The 21,666-nt window shown below is 46.5% G+C and overlaps 1 protein-coding gene across 4 annotated transcripts in view; it reads right to left on the bottom strand.

Annotated features, from left to right (window-relative positions):
- The window catches only part of LOC120941076 (NXPE family member 1-like), a 101,379-nt gene that overhangs the window by 12,246 nt on the left and 67,467 nt on the right, over window positions 1-21,666 (bottom strand). For all 4 annotated transcript variants that reach the window (XM_040354328.1, XM_040354327.1, XM_040354330.1 and 1 more), the window contains 2 exons: window positions 18,823-18,884; window positions 1,219-1,437 (listed from right to left, as the gene is read on the bottom strand). In XM_040354328.1, coding sequence (XP_040210262.1) covers window positions 1,219-1,437; window positions 18,823-18,884 — 281 coding nt within the window. The remainder of the gene's footprint in view (window positions 1-1,218; window positions 1,438-18,822; window positions 18,885-21,666) is intronic.

Genomic DNA, 21,666 nt, shown 5'->3' with positions numbered 1-21,666 from the left:
ACTTTTTTTCTGGAACGCACTGGAACTGCAAGCACTGGTGTGAACTATGTCATTGGAAATCATATAACTTACTTTTCATGCATTTTTGATGCAGAAAAAAACGCACTGTGGACTGCATGTGGTGTCAACTGGTCCTAAGGTAGAAGTTTGGTTAAAATCTAACTAAGCTTAAACTTACTCCCACCCCCATTCTAATCCCTATGTTAACTATCCTGTAAAGCCCCGTACACACGTCCGAGGAACTCGATGGGCAAAACACATAGTTTTGGTCGTCGAGTTCCTTGTGAAGCCGCCGAGGATCTCGGCGAGCCAAGTTTCCTCATTGACTAACGAGGAAATAGAGAACATGTTCTCTATTTGGCCCGACGAGATCCTCGTCGGTTTCCTCGGCCAAAAGTGTACACACGTCCGGGTTTCTCGGCAGAATACGGCTCCGATCGAGTTTCTGGCTGAATTCTGCCGAGAAACTCGGTCGTATGTACGGGGCCTAAAGGAAATATCTGTATACTTACCTAATCTGGGGGTTCTCTGGTCCAGTAATGTGATCTCCCCAGCGGCCGGCTTCATGAGAAAATAGCAACAATTACTGCAGTGTCTGGGTGGTGACGTCACCCATCAACTTACCATGGGGCATCCATTGTCCGCTGTCCCACCTCTAAAGTGAAGCCAGGGCTGGGATTTCAATCACGTGGTTGGACTAGAGAACCCTTAGATTAGGTAAGAATATGCATCTTTCCTTTACATGGTAGTTAACATAGGGCTTAAAATGGGGTGGGAACAGGTTTAGGTTTAGTTCGATTTTGACCAGACTTCTACTTTATTGTCCATAGCATGGCCATGGCCACAGTTACAGTAAGAATATGTACATATGTGTCCATACCATGGAGATAAGCAAGAAGGAGCATTCTCTTTTGTCCATTATTTACAAACTCAACTAAAAATGTGGCTAGGTACACCCTCAACATTTATTCTGAGCATGATATTTAGATTTAAACAAATGAATCATAGTTTCCATACTAGCACCAGCTCACAAAAAATAAATAAAAAAAAATGTTTTTTTTTTTTTTTTCCTCTTTGCTCCCCCCACTTCCGCCCTGCCTGCGGGCCATTTATAACTGGTCCGCGGGCCGCAAATGGCCAGCGGGCCGGTACTTTGAGACCACTGTTATAGATAGATTAAAAAAATAATAATCATAGTTTCATACTATCAATACTTACTTTGCAACTTGGTTTCAAAAATATGTATCCACTGATGCATGGTTGAGTCCCCAAACAAATAGAAGAACCTTCCCTTCATGCAACCATTTAGTTGTTCTACTTCATGGTAAGTCTGCATGTTGCAAGTCTTCGGGTACCAGATATTGTTCATAACATATCCACTGGGGTATTCTAATTTCACTCCCGTTTTGCATTTCTCTTTTGTCTCTAAACCTGAATCTGACAAAAATATAATAGTAGTATTTTCATTAATAATATCATCATTACTTTTGAATTGCATCACAGCTATATACATTTATTGTATAATCATCCAATTATAGAGGCCATTTGCATCTGAGTTCAATTCAATTTTTTCATCTCAACAAAAAGTGACTAGAACAAATCATGAATATGTTAGGCACTTATTGTAACAAGCAGATGTAATAGTTTGCAAAAGTGTCAGATGACTGAGAGGGAAACTATACTGGTTATTTTTTTTGCACATATAGGGCCAGATTCTCATACGTTCTCATACTCATTAACGTTGCTCCTGGGCAGCGTAACGTATGTGCTGTATGCTACACCGCCGCAGGTTTACAGGTTTACATCCTGATTCTCAGAACCCTTACCTGTAAACTTGCGGCGGGCACCATTTAAATTAGGCGCGCTCCCGCGCCGAGCGTACTGCGCATGCTCCGTCGGGTAAATTACCCGACGTGCATTGCACTAAATGACGTCGCCCCGAAGTCATTTGCTTAGACGTTTACGTAAATGGCGTCCAGCGCCATTCACGGACGTCTTACTCAAACTACGTATTTTTTTTAAACTTCGACGTGGGAACGACGGCCATAGTTAACATTGGTTGCCCCTGCTAATAGCAGGGGCAACCTTACGCGTCGCGTACGCTACAGAAACGACGTAAATTCTCAGCGTCGGACGCGCGTAGGTTCGGGAATCTTGCGTACTTACCTCATTTGCATAGACGACGGGGAAAACGACGATGCGACACCTAGCGGCGGGAAAAAAAATGACTTTTAAGATCTGACAGCGTAACAGCCTTATGCATGTCAGATCTAATGGGTATCTATGCGCAACTGATTCTAAGAATCAGTCGCATAGATACCCGGGGCCAGATGAGGAGTTACGACGGCGCTAATGGTGTTGCGCCGTCGTAACGCCTTTGAGAATCTGGCCCATAATGTATACAATGTACAATATTTGTTATACAAATACACAGGGCTTTTTTTCAGGGGGAACTTGGGGGAACTCAGTTCCACCACCTCTGGCTCAGACCCTTTGGTGCCTGCTCACCACAATCACTTGTAAACACAGAAGTCTGATTTCTGTGTTTACAAGTGACAGCTCTGCACTCTGTGTGTAACCCCCTGAACTCTGCACTCTGTATGTAATGCAATCCTGGTATGTAATGCCCCTTTAAGACCCTTCTACTGTTTGTGAAATTTTAATGGGGTCGTGGTTGAGTTCCTGCACCTATTTTCTGAGAAAAAAAGCTCTGCAAATACATATATACAGTAAAACCTTGGTTTGCGAGCATAATTCGTTCCAGAAACATGCTTGTCATCCAAAGCACTTGTATATCAAAGCATTTTTTTACAGGGTATAAAAGAGAAGAGAGGCACCTCTAAGTGTAGCAATAAGTTGCTAAATGTTGAACCCAGGGGCGGATCTGGTGGGGGGGGGGGGGTACAGGGCAATTGCCACCCCCGAGAAATTAGCTAATTAGAAATGAGCTAATTTCTAGTTGCGGAATTTGCAGGCACCTGAGCGGAGAGTCTGAGCGGCTCCGCGAGTCTGAGTGCGAGTGACAGAGCTGGCGGGTGACAGTGTGAGCTGCCAGGTGCCTCAGTGTGTGGGCGGGCAGCGAGTAAGAGTCAGAGAGTGGGTGGTCAGCTGGTCAGCTCTGTGGGTGAGTGGGCGGCTGGCCAATCAACAACCCAGCGGCCGTGGGAGAAGAGAGTTGACATCATCTCTCACCGCCCCGTGCCCACCCTGCATCTCTGCAGTAACTTCCACCCTCGAAGTGCAGGCAGCACTTTACATCATTTCTCTGCTGCCTGATTCTGACAAGCAAAACATCACCTTAGCATGTGACAATCCACAAGGTAACGTGGCAAGTGACAATCTGCATCTGGTGGCAGGCAAGTGACATTCCGCAACTTGTGGCAGGTGACGTGGCAAGTGAAAATCTGCAACATGTGGCAGGTGACGTGGCAAGTGACAATCCACAACATGTGGCAGGTGATGTGGCAAGTGACAACCCGCAAAATGTGGCAGGTGACGTGGCAAGTGACAATCCGCAACTTGTGGCAGGTGACGTGGCAAGTGACAATCCGCAACTTGTTGAAGGTGACATGGCAAGTGACGATCTGCATCTGGTGGCAGGCAAGTGACATTCTGCAACTTGTGGCAAGTGACAATCCGCAACATGTGGCAGGTGATGTGGCAAGTGACAATCTGCAACTTGTGGCAGGTGATGTGGCAAGTGACAATCTGCATCTGGTGGCAGGCAAGTGACATTCTGCAACTTGTGGCAGGTGACAATCCGCAACATTTGGAAGACGATGTGACAATCCACAACTTGTGGCAGGTGACGTGGCAAGTGACAATTTGCAACATGTGGCAGGTGACATGGCAAGTGACAATCTGCATCTGGTGGCAGGCAAGTGACATTCCGCAACTTGTGGCAGGTGACGTGGCAAGTGAAAATCCGCAACATGTGGCAGGTGATGTGGCAAGTGACAATCCACAACATGTGGCAGGTGATGTGGCAAGTGACAACCCGCAAAATGTGGCAGGTGACGTGGCAAGTGACAATCCGCAACTTGTGGCAGGTGACGTGGCAAGTGACAATCCGCAACTTGTTGAAGGTGACATGGCAAGTGACGATCTGCATCTGGTGGCAGGCAAGTGACATTCTGCAACTTGTGGCAAGTGACAATCCGCAACATGTGACAGGTGATGTGGCAAGTGACAATCTGCAACTTGTGGCAGGTGATGTGGCAAGTGACAATCTGCATCTGGTGGCAGGCAAGTGACATTCTGCAACTTGTGGCAGGTGACAATCCGCAACATTTGGAAGATGATGTGACAATCCACAACTTGTGGCAGGTGACGTGGCAAGTGACAATCTGCAACATGTGGCAGGTGACATGGCAAGTGACAATCTGCATCTGGTGGCAGGCAAGTGACATTCCGCAACTTGTGGCAGGTGACGTGGCAAGTGAAAATCCGCAACATGTGGCAGGTGACGTGGCAAGTGACAATCCACAACATGTGGCAGGTGATGTGGCAAGTGACAATCTACAACGTGTGGCAAGTGACAATGTGCAGTGTGTGGCAAGTGACAATCCGCAATATGTGGCAGGTGACGTGGCAAGTGACAAGCTGCATCTGGTGGCAGGTGGCGTGGCAAGTGACACACTCGCTCCCACTGATTTTGCATTATGGTGAGTTGAACCATTTAATTTTATATTACAATGTAATAATATAAATAATGCGCTTCAATCATCCTTGCGCTTAGACACTGCCCTGATGTGCCAGTATTTGGCACATTATAAATCCATTAAATCAATCAATCCTGATACCATAACAACCATTGTGCCGTGATCATTGTGCGCTAACACCAGTCATTTTCCTGATAAATTGCCCCCCCAAAAAAATATTTTCTGGTAGTGCCCCTCCCGAGACTAGACTCTGGATCCACCCCTGGTTGTACCTTCATTAAATGTAACCATATTGCTACACTTAGAGGGATCTCTCTTCTTTTTTATACTCCGTTGTGACATGACGCTACTCTTATATCAAGACATCGCTTGCATATCAAGACAAAATATATTAAAACATTTTGCTTGTCTTGCAAAACGCTCTCAAACCAAGTTACTCCCAAACCAAGGTTTTACTGTAATATGTATTACAAGGCATATGCACAAAGCAGGGTTCCCAGAGAGAGCTCAGGAAAACCTGTTATCTTTCAATTACTGGGCTGGATTCAAGAAGCAATTGCGCCTGTGTAACCATAGTTACACAGCGCAATTGCTTACTTGCCCCGGCGTAACGAATGCTCCTGATTCAGGAACCTCGTTACGCCGACTGCAGCCTAAGATATGAGCGGCATAAGGCTCTTATGCCCGCATATCTTAGGCTGCATTCTTGCGATGGCTGCTAGGTGGCGTTCCCGTTGTGCTCAGCGTATTGTATGCAAATTGCATACTAACACTGATTCACAACGTTACGCGAGCCCTGCGTACGCAGTTTACGTCGTTTCCGTATGGCGGTTTTCGCGTAAGGCTGCCCCTGCTAATAGCAGGGGCAGCCAATGTTACGTATACCCGTCGTTCCCGCGTTGCGAAATTTCAAATTTACGTAGTTTGCGTAAGTGATTCGTGAATGGCGCTGGACGCCATTCACGTTTACTTTGAAGCAAATGACGTCCTTGCGACATCATTTGCCGCAATGCACGTAGGAAAAGTTTCCCGACGGAGCATGCGCTCTACAATCGGCGCGGGAACGCGCCTAATTTAAATGATTCCCGCCCCCTACGGGATCATTTAAATTGTGCGTACTTACGCCGGGCATTTGGCCGGCGCGCCCACGCAATTTACGGAGCTACTGCTCCGTGAATCAAGGGCAGCGCAGTAAATTTGCCCTGCACCTCCGTAAAAAAAGCGCAAATCTACCTGAATCCAGCCCACTATTTATAACAGTTTGCATAGCAATCTGTCCAGTGAGTCTGCATGTAAATTCATTCTATTAAGAGTTAATTAATGGTTTTTAGCACAGGCTTCAGACTACACTCTCTGTAACTGATCCTGTGAGATGCTTCTTGGAGTCTTGCTACAGTGGATTAGTGAGAATAATGTAAATTACATAGATATTCTGATTCTAGCTCAGTCACAATGGATACTGGATAGCATTAGCAGCTTATAGTTGGTTTCACTTAGTGTCCGAAATGATTTTGGGACACACATCCAGCGATGTTTAGTGCGCCCTTCAAATGGCTTATTTTTGTACAAACCTGAATATGGAAATATTTTTTTTGTAAAATTATACTGTATGTATTACACTAAATGCATTGTCAGAGAACCTTTTTCTTTTTCCTCAATAAAAAGCCACCTAGTTCAAAGTCTATATGCAAGTGTTGCATTACTGTGGAAAACTACAGGTAGAATATAGAATGATTATACAAGTGAAACTCAAAACATGTGAATATCGGGGCAAACGTTCATTTATTTCACGAATGCAACTTAAAAGGTGAAACTAATATATGAGATAGACTCATTACATGCAAAGCAAGATAGTTCAAGCCGTGATTTGTCATAATTGTGATGATTATGGCTTATAGCTCCTGAAAACCCCAAATCCACAATCTTCTTTAACAAAGGGGACCCCCAGATCCCGGCCCCCCATGTGAATTGGTAACTGGGTACATTGTACCCCTACCATTTTATACAAAAAAAGTGCCAAAAATGGTAAAAATTGTGTGGCCCTCATGGCTGGGGGTGCATGTTCAAGTGTTCCTGGATCCGGGACCACGTTGGTCCGGGGTTGTGATCTACTAAGTAGGCCTGGTAGTCAGACTGGGTCTACGTTTGCAGAGTGGTCCTGTGCTGTCCGTCCCGAGGGAGGAAGCCACTCAATGAAGAACCTGTCTTGGAGAGCACTGAGCAAGAGACTGGTATCTCAGGAGAGGCCTTGAAGTTCATCGAAGGACGCACGATTACTGAGAGGCTGATTGATGGTCACCTATCATTTCTGAGTTTACAAGAATTTATTCAAGAGAGACCTGGGTGCTTAATCCTGTGCTGAGAGGATTCAGGACCGAATATATATCCATCTTTGGGAAGGTCTGTGGCAGAGACTTTACTAAAGTTTCCGTGTGACACCCTGGCTGCTAGGCTAGTGAGAGAGGCCTATCCGGGTGCACAATTCCCACTCTGGCTAGAGTAGCGATGAAAGCTACGTTGCTGGAAGCAGGAGTGTTTCCGAGCAAAGTTATACACCTGAACCTATTACCTGTTACCCTTCCACCTCTTCAACTACTACTTTTATCCTTTTACCACGGTGGGTAAATAAAGCAAAGAAAAAGTGTGGACATTAAAGTTTTTCTCAACACTCATCGTATACACTAGACGGCGAAGGAATAGAGGTAACATGCCGCCCAAAACAAACCAGCAGCTCCTTCAGGGTAGTGCAACACTAGTAATAATTATATTTATGAATTATTATTATTACTAGTCAACTAACATTCGAATTCTTCTATAGCCTATGGGCAGAGCATTTGACTGAAAATGTATGATTGCAACATCGTACAGTTTAGCTGCTTGTTGAATCTTCTTAGAACATTCGACAGACACCATAAGCCTTGAATGACAGATTCAACGTTTGTATGTTTTTCTCTGCTTTGTCGAATCTTCGTCGTTCATGTCGAATGGTCTACCCCAACACTGTCTCTATAATTTTTAATCTTTTCTCTCTATGTAGAATAATCTTGAACTAATAGAGTTAGGCCCTTTTCACATTGAGGCGTTTTTCATGCGGTACAGTGCTAAAAATAGCGCTGCTATACCGCATGAAAAAATCATGCCCTGAAGGCTTTCACACTGAAGCGGTGCGGTAGCAGGACCGCTCCAAAAGTCCTGCTAGCCGCATCTTTGGAGCGGTATAGGAGCGGGGTGTTTACCGCTCCTATACCGCTCCTTCCCATTGAAATCAATGGGAAACCGCGGTAATACCGCCCGCAATGCGCCTCTGCATTGGACTTTATTTTTAAATCCTGCACATGTTGCATTTTGCACAAGATTTTATTTACGTATTTTGCACAGTTGATTTTGCGACTTTATGTTTATGTATTTCTTTTTTGCACATACCTGAGATACAGAAGTACTATTGCATTATTAGCATTTTTATTATGCACTTTGCACCTTGATATCAGTCTCATTAGCAATTTATTATGCACTGTGCACTTTGATATCAGTCACATTTGCCGTTTATTGTCTGTATGAAATTTTATTTGATTTGTATGTGTACTGCTACCTTTAGCAGCACGATTTTCTCTCTCTACTAATTATTTGTGAACAGCGCAGCACCAAACCCCACTTTATTTACTTTATATATGGGTACGGATTACCTTATTGTAATTTTTCGAGTTTCCCTACAATTAAAATAAGCTTATACAACTTATTTACTTTGTGTTGGCAAAAGGAAAACTGGAAAAAATAAATGGCAAGTTGACATAGAGCAGATATTATTTGGAAACTGGATTGTGAAATTGTAGTGTTTTATTGCTGAAATGCTGAAATGTGCTGGCAGTTAGCCACTCTTATGGGTGTTTTTTTTATTCATTCTGCATACTAATTGAAAAACTCCAGTTTAGCCCATGTGTATATTTGTTGAATGTAAATACATTTATTTTTAAACTGTGCTTTGTGCTATTATCTGTACTCTATTGTATTGCATTCCTACCAATGCTAGATTATATATCAGACAGGAGGCTCATATCTTATGCATGATCTTTCTTTATTCATGCTCACAGCAGAAAACAACTTTAGTGAAATGTTATAGAAAAAATGTTTCTTTAAACTGACAACCAGAAGCTACACCCCCGGCAGCCCTCTAGGCGGGTCTGCCAATCACGAGGTAGTCCAGTCAGTATATAAAGGCCTGTCCCTTTAGGAACCTCCTCTTTCTTTCTGCTCACAGATCAGAACTCAGATAAGTAAATTCATTGAACTCTATAGATTATCTTTATACATATATAGATATACTCTTTGTTTCAATTGTAATATCTGTAACCTGTCACAATCTGACATTTGGTTTCCTTTTTCCCCTTGTGGGAATTTATTATTAGCTCAATTCCTCTTTGGATTTCCCTTTTGATTCGCCCCCCCTTCGGGGCGCTATCTATTTCCACCTTTCTGTACTGGTATATATTTTATTTTATTTTCTTCAACCTTTATACCGCTCTGTTAAGCTCCGTTTTAGCAATCACTTATTACCTGCGTTTTCCATGGGATCGCGGTCAGCGCGCAACCCCCGCTCTGACCAGCCCCGCATCACTCACATTCTCCTGCGCGGTCTCGCCTAATCTCGCGAGACGTCGACGCCATCGCCATCGGATCATTCGCGCCTTCTGTTCACCATCAGCGCGCTCTTTCAACCAGGGGGGCGTGTCGCGACCTCTCGTCCTATCAGATCAGGACGGGAGTTCTCGCGAGACTTCGCCCTCCTCCCCCGTGCTCCGCTCCTCCGTCACGCTCAGCAGTGTGTGAGCGAACGGAGAGGTGGACGGAGCACGGACCTGCGGTATTTTTCCTGGGAATTTATTCCCCTACTACCCTAAAATATATATATATATACTTACCCGCAATATAGATTTACCCTTTATACCTATATATAAATATATTAGTTAGATCTACGCTGCAGCTCCCCCCTTAGTGCTACTGCACTCTTATTAAGCCTATCTGATTTTCAGCATCCCTAGCCTTCCTTTAGCCTAGCGCTGCCTTTTCACTTCTAACAACACTATTACCTACAGCTGCAGCATGGCAGAAGGCAGGGACCCCACCAGTATGGACATTCCCATAGAATTACTAGATCCTTCTCAGGACACGCCTGTAGTCATGACTACAGCACAGATCCAACAGCTGATAACTCAGTCTGTGCAGGCTGCCATGGCCTCGGTGGTATCTGCCCCACCTATACCCCATAGATCCGGGTCTCCTGACACCGGCATACCTATGATAAAAAAGGGTAAGGCGTCTCAGAAACGCCGCCACATTGAAGTGGCCCACGACTCCCCGGCAGGGGAAGTACTAAATATGCTCCAGACAGTACCATCCCAGGACTGTCGACCCACTGTTCTCCCAGACTCGGTACGACCCCCGGGCCTCGGGGAGATAAATTTACAGAGGCAACGATCCGCCAGGCGGACAAAACCGGACTCCTTCGTGGACTCCTCTCCTGAGTCGTCCGCGGAGTCCGAGGCGTCTGACGCCTATGAGTCTGGAGAAGACTATGAGGACAGTGGGCACCTGTCAGTTAAAAACGACAACAACCCTGTACCCCAGGGTGAGGTTTTATTGGACTCCCACGGGGAGCCATTCTTTGACCCCGAAGCCATTAGTCATCCTAGATCCGGTGATTGGACACCTCTACCCGAGGTGGCTCAATACATTGAATACTGGGCTCGGAGGTCGGTCGACAAGGCCAACAGGAACAAACTACGCGCGGAATGTCCCCGCCCGTGTATTACAAAAAAGGTAGTGAGCACTCCTGAGGTGGACCCCATCCTCTTGAGATACCTCACTAAGAGTGGGAAATACTCTAAAAAGGGGATTGAGAGGTCCTTCAAAATGATCCAGGACCGGGTATTGGACCTGTCTGGCCCCATCACAAAGATCCTAAATCTCAGTGAGCAGGCTTCCGCCTCTGGTCAACCTGTCGATTTATCCCAACTTAGGGGATGGGCCCAGAGAGCTGTCTGTCTCCTGGGTTCAGCAAATACTGCATGCTCCATGGAGCGTCGTCGCTCAATTCTCATGAGACTCGACCCCCAACTCTCTCATCTGGCCGACTCTGAACCGGGGCCGTCTGCCGACGGCATGCTATTCGGAGATTCCTTAATAAAGGACATAAACAAAATGGTAGGGCTCTATTCCAGCCTGGACAAGGCCCAGACATCTCTGAAGAAAACTAACACTAGAGTTTTTCACAAGGCCGGTAGATATAGAGGCCGCTCTACCGGCCGTTTCTCCTCCTCCAGGCCCTTTCAAAGAGCTCCCGTACACTACCAGACTCCACCACCCTACTCCGTTCCGGTTGCCCAACCAGCACCCTTTTTCCCCCCCCCGGGGACGTCCATGGAGAGGCCGAGGTGCTAGAGGCTACCCCCGTTCCAGACCATCTTCCGGTGAGTACGATACCTCTACACTTGTCCCACATGCCTGTAGGGGGAAGGTTGAAACATTTTATCCACGCCTGGTCTGCGATTACGGCAGACTCGTGGATACTCAGTACAGTGGCGGGCTACCAAATAGAGTTATATGCCCTTCCAGTGATGGACCATACTCCTCACCCCATCCGATTTTCTATCCCAAACGCCAGTCTTATGGACAGCGAATTACAGGATCTCCAGGCCAAATTAGCTGTAACAGAGGTGGTCCCAGACTCTCCCGGTTTCCTCAGCAACCTTTTTCTTGTCAGGAAAAAGGGCGGAGGTTTCCGACCGGTCATAAACTTGAGGAACCTCAACCAACATGTCGTATACCGACATTTCAAGATGGAAGGCATTCACTGCCTAAGAGACCTCTTACGCCCGGGGGATTGGTTAGTCAAGGTAGACTTGAAGGACGCCTACCTTACGGTTCCCATCCATCCATCCTCTCAACATTTACTCCGTTTCCTGTGGAGGGACAGAGTGTGGCAGTTCACTTGTCTTCCCTTCGGTCTTTCCTCAGCCCCTTGGTGTTTTACCAAGTTACTAAAACCTGTAATAGCATCCCTACGGAGCAGAGGGGTGAGGTTGATCGTCTACCTAGACGACATACTCATAATGGCTCGCTCACCCCACCAAGCAAACGCCCATGCATCATGGACAGTTACCCTACTTCAAGACCTGGGTTTTCTAGTAAACCACGAAAAGTCGGTCCTTATCCCATCTCAGGAGATGGAGTTTTTAGGATTTCTGGTAGACACCAACCTAGCGGTCCTGCGTCTACCCAAGGCCAAACTTTTAACCATACGCAAGGAGATCAGCCTCGTGCTCAACAAGCAGAGGGTATCCCTACGCGGACTGGCACGTCTCGTCGGCCTATTGGCAGCGTCGATCCAAGCCATTTTTCCTGCTCCCCTCCATTACCGAGCCCTTCAGAGGCTCAAAGCCCTTCATCTCCGCCAGGGGCTCCGCTACGCGGACGAAGTCCAACTGGACGCGGAAGCCATGGAGGAGCTTCGATGGTGGCTATGCCACGCCGTAGAGTGGAACGGCAAGACCATATTCAGCTCCAACCCGGACTTCATTCTGGAGTCGGATGCCAGCCGCCATGGCTGGGGCGCTCGGTGCGGTTCATCCTCCACAGGGGGGACGTGGTCCGCGGAGGAATCACTACTTCACATCAATGCGTTAGAACTCTTAGCAGCCTTCTTCGCCGTCAAGAGTCTACTGCCTCACGCTTTCAACTGCTGTATATTACTTCGCATGGACAACGTCTCCGCTGTCCAATATGTCAATCGTCTGGGGGGTTCCAGGTCCAAGATCCTAGCGGATCTCGCGAGGGAGTTCTGGCATTTTTGCCTGGAACGCAACATCATCCCAATCGCGGAATATATTCCCGGCATCTCCAATATTGTAGCGGACTGGAACTCCCGGCACCTATCCGACTCCAGCGATTGGCGACTAGATCAGACAGTATTCCTTGCCCTCAATCTCCTGTGGGGTCCATTTACCCTAGACCTCTTCGCGTCCCGCCTCAACCGCCAGCTCCCACAGTTCTACAGCTGGAGACCGGATCCGGAGGCTCAGGCGGTAGACGCCCTTCGCCAGACCTGGCCCCGAGGGACGCACTATGCGTTTCCCCCCTTCTCCCTGATCCTCAGGGTTCTTCTTCACATTACACACCTGAGAGCGACGGCCGTTCTAATCACACCATGGTGGCCAACGCAACCTTGGTTCCCTCTCCTCCTGGGGATGACGGTGGACCCCCCCAGACTCCTCCCTCACTCCCCTCACCTTCTCACCGGCCCCAACGGGGACCTTCATCCGTTACTCGTGGACAGCTCACTCCCTCTCCTCGCTTGGTTGGTCTCGGGGTGCCCGATTCAGGCTGCATCCTTTCAGGAGCAGCTAGGAATCTCCTCACCATGGCCTGGGCCCCCGGAACTAGGTCGGCATACCAATCAGCCTGGAAACTCTGGGTTCGTTGGTGTGATCAACGACAGATTGATCCCATTCAAGCACCTGTGACCCTAGTGGTTAATTACCTAGCGGAATCCTATGGATCCGGGAGGTCTTACAATTCCCTCAATGTACATCGATCAGCGATCTCAGCTTACCACTCTCCCGTTGACTCGCTTCCAGTAGGAAGACACCCTTTAGTGTGCCGCCTACTGCGGGGCGTTAGGTTTCAACGACCCCCTCGACCCAAGTACCAACAGACTTGGGACGTAACCAAAGTCCTCTCCATGTTCTCAGATTGGGACGACAATGATTCGCTACCTTTAAAGTTACTATCCTTTAAATTGACTGTCCTCTTATGTCTAATCTCCATTAAACGGGTGTCGGACGTCAGAGCTCTGGACATTTCCAGACGCCAGTTCTCACCTCAAGGGGTGAGGTTTACGGTCGTACGCCGTACTAAGACCGGGCTTCAGTCGGTCTTTTACCCTTTCTTCCCATCTCACCCACGCCTTTGTGTGGTTCGCTGCCTACAGACTTATGAGTCTAGGACGTCCCCATTACGGTCTCTGCGTTCTTCGCAGCTTCTTTTTTCTTACGTTAGACCTCACCTTCCAGTTTCCTCGGCCACATTGGCCAGGTGGGTACGCTCTGTCATGGACATGGCAGGGATCGACACGTCCCTATTTGGCGCTCACTCAACCAGAGGGGCTATGGCTACTAAGGTCATCACTACGGGAGGCTCCTTATCGGATCTATTACTAGCAGCAGACTGGTCTTCAGCGACCACTTTCCGTCAATTTTATTTCAGACCGGAGGAACACGTATCTATGACTGTGTTATAACTATGTGTGTTTTTTACTGTATGCTTGTTATAGCTTTAAACTTGCATAAGATATGAGCCTCCTGTCTGATATATAATTCGAGATTTTCCTAGCTTGTGACGGAAAATATTGATTATATGAAGACAGGAGGCGAGTATCTTCCCTCCCGACCCGTCCCTTTCACTGTATTATATCTCATCTATTCCAGGTTATTGAACCACGCAGGTTCCAGTTCTATGGCTGACTGTTCCAGCACGTCCTGTTTGATCTCCTGTTGGGATCCTTTTCTTCATGTTCTGTTCAACACTTGGACCGGTTGTCCTCACAGATCGGAGAAGGGGGCCCCCTCTCCATCCAGATGTCCGGCTGTCGATCATCTACGGCTCCAGAGGTCCAGTTCCTAGGATAGAGGTCGGCCTGTTATCTATATCCGGATTTGTTTGCAGTTCGCCTCAAGAAAGAGGAGGTTCCTAAAGGGACAGGCCTTTATATACTGACTGGACTACCTCGTGATTGGCAGACCCGCCTAGAGGGCTGCCGGGGGTGTAGCTTCTGGTTGTCAGTTTAAAGAAACATTTTTTCTATAACATTTCACTAAAGTTGTTTTCTGCTGTGAGCATGAATAAAGAAAGATCATGCATAAGATACTCGCCTCCTGTCTTCATATAATCAATATTTTCCGTCACAAGCTAGGAAAATCTCGAATTACTAGCTCATGTTTAAAGCTGATTTCCATGTTTAATTTAAAGTGGTTCTAAAGGCAGAATGTTTTTCATCTTAATGCATTCTATGCATTAAGATAAAAAACCTTCAGTGTGCAGCAGCCTCCACCAGCCCCCCTAATACTTACCTGAGCCCATCTTGATCCAGGGATGTTGCACAAGAAACTCTCCCTTCTGATTGACTGAGACACACAGCAGGTGCCATTGACTCCCGTTGCTGTCAATCAAAGTCAGTGAGCCAATGAGGAGAGGGGGTGGTCCATGGCTCCATGTCTGAATGGACACACAGAGCAACGGTTTGGCTCAGGTGCGCCCATAGCAAGCTGCTTGCTGTGTGGGCAAACGGCAGAAGCGAGGAGCCAGAGCACCCGAAAAGAGAAGGCTCTGGGCTCCTCTGTGCAAAACAACTGCACAGAACAGGTAAGTATAGACATGTTTGTTATTTTTAAACCATAAAGTAAAAAAATTAAATAAAATTATGACTTTAGAATCACTTTAACCTTAACCACTTCAATACAGGGCATTTTTACCTCCTTCCTTTCCAGACCAATTTTTAGCTTTCAGCGCTCTCACATTTTTGAATGACAATTACTCAGTCATGCAACCCTGTACCCAAATAAAATTGTTATAATTTTTTTCACACAAATAGAGCTTTCTTTTGGTGGTATTTAATTACCACTGTGGTTTTTTTCTGATTGATTTTCCATTTTGGCCATCTCTTGATGGATTTGCCATTATTGTGTCATGATTGACATATAATCATGATAGATACAATATACCTTTTTGTTCTATATTCATAGTTTTATTTTAAATAACGTTTTTGGATTTTTTGCTTAATCCAAGGTTTAACTTTTCATTATGATATGTTTCTATAAAATTGGGGCATATATTACAAGTATTTTAGAATATCAGCATTTTCTATTATTCGTTTTTTTTTTTTTGTTGTTAACTATGCCTGTAATGGACACCATACAGGAAAATACATTAGCTATCATGCAGATTTGATTGTGATTAAGCTGGGATCTATCCCTTTTATTACTTTGGTTACAAAACATTTACATTTATAAGCAGCAGAAGAATATATGTCTGACCGTGATCACGACTCCAACACAATGGCATTTGTGGCATTTCCTGTGTCTCATTATATGGCAGTTTTAATACCAAAATGGTGGTCGTGACACTTCTGGTCTTCAGCAAGATGACGGCCATGTCATTTCTGGCCTATTTTTTTTTACACTTCCTGATGTTTGAATGTAAAAGGAAGCTTGTTTCATAGCGCCAGAGATAGGCAGATCCCTTGAGAACATGCATGCGCACAAAATGTGTCAGTTGGGGCCTACACACAGACGCCATTGCTGCTGTGTCCTTGTGCTGGTATCAGTGGTCATCTTTTGTAAGTCTTCTGTTTTGGCAAATGTTTACTTGTATGCTGCAGTATTCTGTTTTTAATAAATACTATACAATATGAGCATTATCTGGACTTCCGTGTGTGAGCTTTATTTTGCACAGTGACAGTCTCCCATGAGGTTTCTCCTGTCGTCTACCACTCTGAAACAGATACTATCAGGCTTCTGGACATTGAAACAAGGCTCCTAATAGTTTGATGATTTCTGGTGAGTGCATAGAACGGTGAAGGGATACCACAGCTAAGGAGCACTGTGTAACACTCTGGACTTCTAAGGCCCCGTACACACGAGAGGATTATCCGCTGGGAACGGTCCTCCGGATAAATCCTGTGGCGGATTTTGATCTGATGGTTGTACTAACCATCAGATCGAAATCCGCGCGGAATCCATCCGCGGTGACGTGTCGCGCCGTCGCCGCGATGATGACGCGGCGACGTGCGCGACGCTGGAAGGTAAAGACTTCCCACGCATGCGTCGAATCATTACGACGCATGCGAGGGAGGTGATCGGACGGATTGATCCGGTGAGTCTGTACAGACCATCCATCGGCCCGAAAAAGATCCGCGGATAAATATCCGCTGGGCCGTACACACCACAGGATCTATCCGCTGGAACTGATCTGCGGATAAATCCCAGCGGATAGATCCTCTCGTGTGTACGGGGCCTAAGTCAATGATCATATGCTGTTTTATTTTCAGTCTCTGGTGAGTGTTTTGGCACACCACTGTCACGGTGTAATTGTGGAACTTATCAATGACTTTTTGCATAAAAGGATTGATTACACTTGGGACTATTATCATTTATCTATGTATTACATGGACATTCACTAAATATTGTAAAGAGCTGCACATTCTTTGTCATCTTATTTCTCTGACATGATTTATTTTGGAGACTGCGCTTCCAAATTCTGTAAAATTAAATTCCCTTGCTGTGTACTAAATCCAAAGGCATCCTTTAAAGCAGGGGTAAGCAACCTTAAAGAGGTGGAGATCTACATAAACAACATGAGAGAAGTCAAAGATCACCAGACACGGTGTCGCCTCCTCACACCTGATTTAAAACTGGAATTGCCGTACTACCCTGTCGCCATCATGCGCATTACACAGCAATCATGGGTTCAAATTAGGTGGTGAGGTGGCAACATATTGTCCCCTCACCACCTGTCAAAAACACTCAGATCACTTTTCAGAGTAGCAGCAGTGCCTGCTGCACTTGTGAATGAGCCCTTCATTGCATTCAGCAGCGGTACCATTAGGGCTTGTTCACATGTACAGTTAGGGGGTGGTAAAACCCTGTGGTTGAATCTTAGTTTTACCGCTCCCAGTCCCCACCTGATTTAGCTGTTAAGGCAGCAGCCAAAGGTGTACACATGCCGCAGCAGGAATTAAACCCCCTGTTGCTTTTGGTGGGATCTACCGCCTGCCAATCATGACCCATTCAAGTAAATGGGGCCACTCTGCAAGAGCCCCAAAGCTGCATGCTTTTGCTGGTTGCAAAAGGTTAAAGCAGGTGGTAAGAAAGCAACACAAAGCTGCCCACTTTAACCCCTTGTTTGCTGTACTGCACAAGTTTGCTGGGTACTTGCAGAGTGGCCTCATTTACTTGAATGGGTCATGCTTGGCAGGTGTTACACCTACCAACCATGACAGGCAGGGGTCAAGTCCTGGGGAAAAAAGTGTGGGAACTCCCACCCAAGATCCACTCCCCCACCAAAAAAAAAAATGATAAGCTCATATGCATAATTACTAAACCGCATGTTTTTTTTTTCTTCATTGCGGAGGTCTGCCGCGGGTTATCGCAGGATTTAGAAAGAAGCAATGTCTCCTGGGAACAATGACAAAAGCTCCCAGGAGACATTGCGGCATCGAGGAAGTGATGGAATACCCGCACACTACCCGATGAATCCATATACAGGAAGTGGCCAGTAACATAAAGGGTTACCAAGGTTCGCCTGCCCCTGACAGTGACTCGAGCTGGGCATCGCCGCTTAGTGTAGGATTGGCTCCGGCGGCTCGGCTGCTCTAGTCCTGCAAAGGGAACTGCGTTCCTGCTGTGAAAAAAGTGCAGGAACTGCGTTCCCGCAGGACTTGAGCCCTGATGACAGGGCATATAACTCCTCCTGCTGCAGCTGCGACATGTGTACACCCTTGGCAAATGCAGCTAAAGGGGGGGGGGGGTTGGGGTGGGATGATAAAAAGCATGTTTTAACTATGAGGTTTTACCACCCACCAAACTGCAAATGTAAATTAACTCATACTGTTCTGATCCCCCTATACGGCTGATTTCATACTGATGTGCTGCAGTTTCAGAAAGTGCACCAAAAGTCTGTGGCTAAGTGCAACAAACCCACAGGAAAGCTGCAGGTACACTGCACTGCACCCACGGTGTGGAGAAAACGCAGCACATCAGAGTAAAAGCAACCTTATACTGTTATGCCCAGTGTATTGTTTCACACTGACCTGATCATCTCTTTTTTCCTGCTGCTGGCACCACTCTGGAGACTGCTAGCTGGAATGGAGTGCAGTTGGTATCATTCCACATGGGACAGGAGTCAACGATACAGAGGAGGCATTGGTTTATGCAGCTCTTACTACAGCTCCAACTTTACACTCTGTTTAATGCTCTGGGATGGAGGGTCAGCAAGCCCTGACTGTGATCTACCAGTCACCTGTCCGCAATATACTGGTTGCTGACCCCCGCTTTAACTCAATTTATATACATTATAGATACCAGTTTGATAATGGTAGAAAAATTAAACTTACTCTGACACCGAGATACATAAATCTCAGGAATTTGCTGTGGAATTTCCAATCTGACATTTGATCTTGAAAAGAAGAACAAAATAGAATGTATGTGGATTTAGAAATATATTTTACATGATATAATAAAGTGTGGTAGTTCCCTAAAATATATTGAAATATATGAAAAATATATGAAAAGCAAATAAAGTTATGGACAGAGATGAGCAAATCTGTTTCATGACTATTCCTTGAAAAAACCCCATAGAGGTCTATAAGGAGTGAATCTAGTAATTCAATTCTGGCTTTTTGTAGTGCTAATAGGCAAGCTATTGTCAAATAAAAGTTATGGGAAGCCAGGTACTACCAAGGTGGAGAAGATAATATACTAATGCCAAAATAATAAATAAATAACAAATATCTCTCCCTGCATAGATTTGTCATCTCTCCCTTACTGTACCACCAGACTCTGACAAAATGGATGATGCAAACCCCCCCTTTTTAGAAAGTGGGCTTATTTATCTATTTATGACGGCTGACCTGGGGAAGGCTGTGCATTGCATCATACAGTAAGTTGTTTCATATTTGTGGTGACAAACCTGTCAACTGCCAAATCCATGGTAGTGTTAAACCCAAACCTCATACCTAATTATGGTAGTGAAAAAAATAACTTCCATGTATGTTTAGGACAATGCTGGTAACATTTGACAGACAAGGAACAGTAAATGTGAACTCTAAAGTGATTGTAAGGCTTTTTTTTTTTTAAATAACATACGTCATACTTACCTTCACGGTGCAGTGCAATATTTATTATGTACAATTGCAAGCAGTCAAATATAATACAAACTATTCACACTAACTATACACAACCTTCACCACGGAGAGGGGGTTACAATCCTCTCGGCAGTGACAGAAGAAAATAAATTTCTTCATACATTTACAAGTTTGACATGCCGGTGGCAAATGAAAACCTCTTTGTTGCTCCTGGGTGGAGGGGCCCCTCCTGAAGGGTAGGTAGCAAGAGGTTTGGCAGGAACAGTACACCCTAGTGCAGTGGCGTATCTAGGGTATGGCAGCCATGGAAAGTGCCATGGGCGCCATATGAAGGGGGCGCTGTTGAGTGGCTGGGCAGCAAGGCACTTACCAGGGTCTGAGGGTCTCTTCTTCCCTCCTCCCGAGCATAGGTAGGATCTCCTTTTCAGCACCCATGCTAATGGACAATGGCAGCGCTATCCCTGCTGCGTTCAGCCACAGCCCTCCCCTGTTCTCCCAGGCTCTCCCATTCCATCTGGTCGGATTGGCAGTGCACAAAGAAGAAGGAGGAACATCAGTTTCTCCCTCTCCTCTGTGAAAACTGAAGATTTCATCACTTCCAGTATTGGTTCTGCATTTACCTGGCCTTGGAGGGCAGAGGAGGGATCAGGGGTCTAATAAACCCCAGATTTCTCCATAAAAAGGATATGTCACTACCCAAGGTATCACAAGAGATGATAAATATCACTAGTTTTGTTAGCTTTTTTTTTTTTGTTAAGGTTATCTGAAAGATGGGTTTCAAATGTTTCAACGGGGGCGCAGTTTCAGCGCTTGCCATAGGGGCTATTTTCACTAGATACGCCTCTGCCCTAGTGTCCATGATACTCTCCATCAGGCAGCCTGGGTGGTGGGCAGTCACTATCCTCTGCATAAGTTTGTCTTTGGAGAAAACTACCCAAGCCCTGCCTCTCTCCCAGCAGTCCTGGTGCCCGCCCCTACCTGTAGGCTACACAGCAGTCCCTCCACAGGTAGAAACGCAGGTCCGGAAACCTCCTCTGGCCATCCCCGTCTCCTTCAACAGAGACCAAGTGGCTCCTGGTAGACCGACCTGCCTTCACAATCAATACTCAGTCTCTATGAATTGCATGGCCAAGCTTCTATTCCTCCCGAATAAACAGGGGCCCAGACCTCACTCTCTGGCACCCGCAAGGGCGTTGGCACGTGTAAATAGTCCCAAACCAGGTCATCTTCCCACTTTCCCCGGAATCCCTCAATGATGTCCATGATTTGGGGTGGGACATACGGGTAATCTAAGCCCCACTCTAAGGCGACTCTCTTGGAAACAAGAAAGCCTGGGTAGCTCCTTGGGCTTTCCCTTGCCAGGCAGTTCACAGGCATCCAGGTCCTTGATGACCCACTGCCTGTACTGTATGTGGGTGCCCTGGTCTGGGTAGTGGAAGGCTGATTACTGAAAAGTCTGTGGATTTGGACAAGGGTTTGTACTGGCGACTCTGGTTCCTCTATCACCTCAGACGGGGATTCTGCAGACAGGGAATCTCATGTCACCCACTGCTCCTCGTCACTGGAGCCCTCCTCCAGGGATGACAAGGAGAATAAGTTCTCTATGGAGCCGAATTTGTCCAGTTCTCTGGGTGATTGCCAGTCAGGAACCTGGCCCTCACTCACCTCATCCAGCTCACCTGTTGGTTTTCCCTCCTCCAGCAGTATGGGCTCCTTCCAGATGGGCACAGCAAGAGACTTATCTGAGACCGGCTCTTCAGGGAGATCAACCAGAGGCTGTACACTGGCCAGGCCATATGTCTCCCTGAATCCTTTTCTTCCTGTATGTCCCGGAACTCTGGGGTGGACACACCTGATGGCAGCTCTCCTCTATCTCTGGCAGGTGATCCTGGGCCCTCTCCGGTCCCCCGAGCCTCCTGCAGCTGTGGCATACATAGTCCTGTGAGCAGGTTGGCAGAATAGTACCTTGATTCCTGCTGCCACGGCCCTAGGCGGGTTAGTGGTTCCACACAGTGGCCGCACCAGGCCCAGTCATTGACTCCGGCCATTGGGATATGGTACCTGGGACACAGCATGCTCAACCGCTCCACTCCT

The sequence above is a fragment of the Rana temporaria genome, chromosome 5, assembly GCF_905171775.1.
Source record: "Rana temporaria chromosome 5, aRanTem1.1, whole genome shotgun sequence".
In the NCBI taxonomy this organism is placed as follows: Eukaryota; Metazoa; Chordata; class Amphibia; order Anura; family Ranidae; genus Rana; species Rana temporaria.
This window is presented reverse-complemented; position numbering and strand designations above follow the sequence as displayed.